The sequence below is a fragment of the Seriola lalandi genome, unplaced genomic scaffold, assembly GCF_002814215.2.
Source record: "Seriola lalandi dorsalis isolate HSWRI2012SDOR001 ecotype SW California unplaced genomic scaffold, Sedor1 jcf7180002017155, whole genome shotgun sequence".
Classification (NCBI taxonomy): domain Eukaryota; kingdom Metazoa; phylum Chordata; class Actinopteri; order Carangiformes; family Carangidae; genus Seriola; species Seriola lalandi.
In genome coordinates, this window is record NW_019487807.1 from 1 (window position 1) to 515 (window position 515).

The following is a 515-nucleotide window of genomic DNA, read 5'->3' on the forward strand; positions in this document are numbered from 1 at the left end:
CAGCAAAGGGTCGTAGGTCAGACTCGAACCCTCAGCCGCTGCAGTGATGGTGTGGTACGCTCTCTAACACGTGAGCCACAGATCCACGGGCTAACGGCGAAGACTGTGAGTCCAGGCCACGAGTCACACTGACCTGGTCTCTCTCCTTTTCCATTTCCATGATCTGGTTGAAATAGGACATACTCCTCTTCTGCTCGGTCTCCCAGTCCAGCTGGAGAGTCCTCACCTTCAGCTGCAGCTGCTCGCACTGCGACTCCAGCTGCAAACACACAGCAGTTCACCATCACCGTCTCTATTCAGAGGCAGAAAAATCCTGTTCACAGCGGATTAATATAATGTTTAGGATGAGGAGTGTTCACCTTGTCCGTGTGCTCCTCAGTGCTCTGCAGTTCTCCCTGCAGTCTGGCGATGATGTCGCAGAGCTCCTGTCTCTGCTCTGAAGCCTCCCTGCGGTCCTGTTGCAGGATGTCCATCAGAGCCTGAGGGAAACCACAGAAACAACATTTTTACCACAT

At 53.2% G+C, this 515-nt stretch overlaps 1 protein-coding gene across 1 annotated transcript; it reads right to left on the bottom strand.

Annotated features, from left to right (window-relative positions):
- Positions 1-31: 31 nt before the first annotated feature.
- Positions 32-473, bottom strand: LOC111645320 (caspase recruitment domain-containing protein 10-like). The gene is made up of 2 exons (XM_023394479.2): positions 360-473; positions 32-259 (listed from the first exon to the last, which is right to left on the bottom strand). The coding sequence occupies exons 1-2, from the start codon at positions 471-473 to the stop codon at positions 32-34; spliced, it is 342 nt and encodes a 113-aa protein (XP_023250247.2).
- Between the last annotated feature and the right edge of the window lie 42 nt (positions 474-515).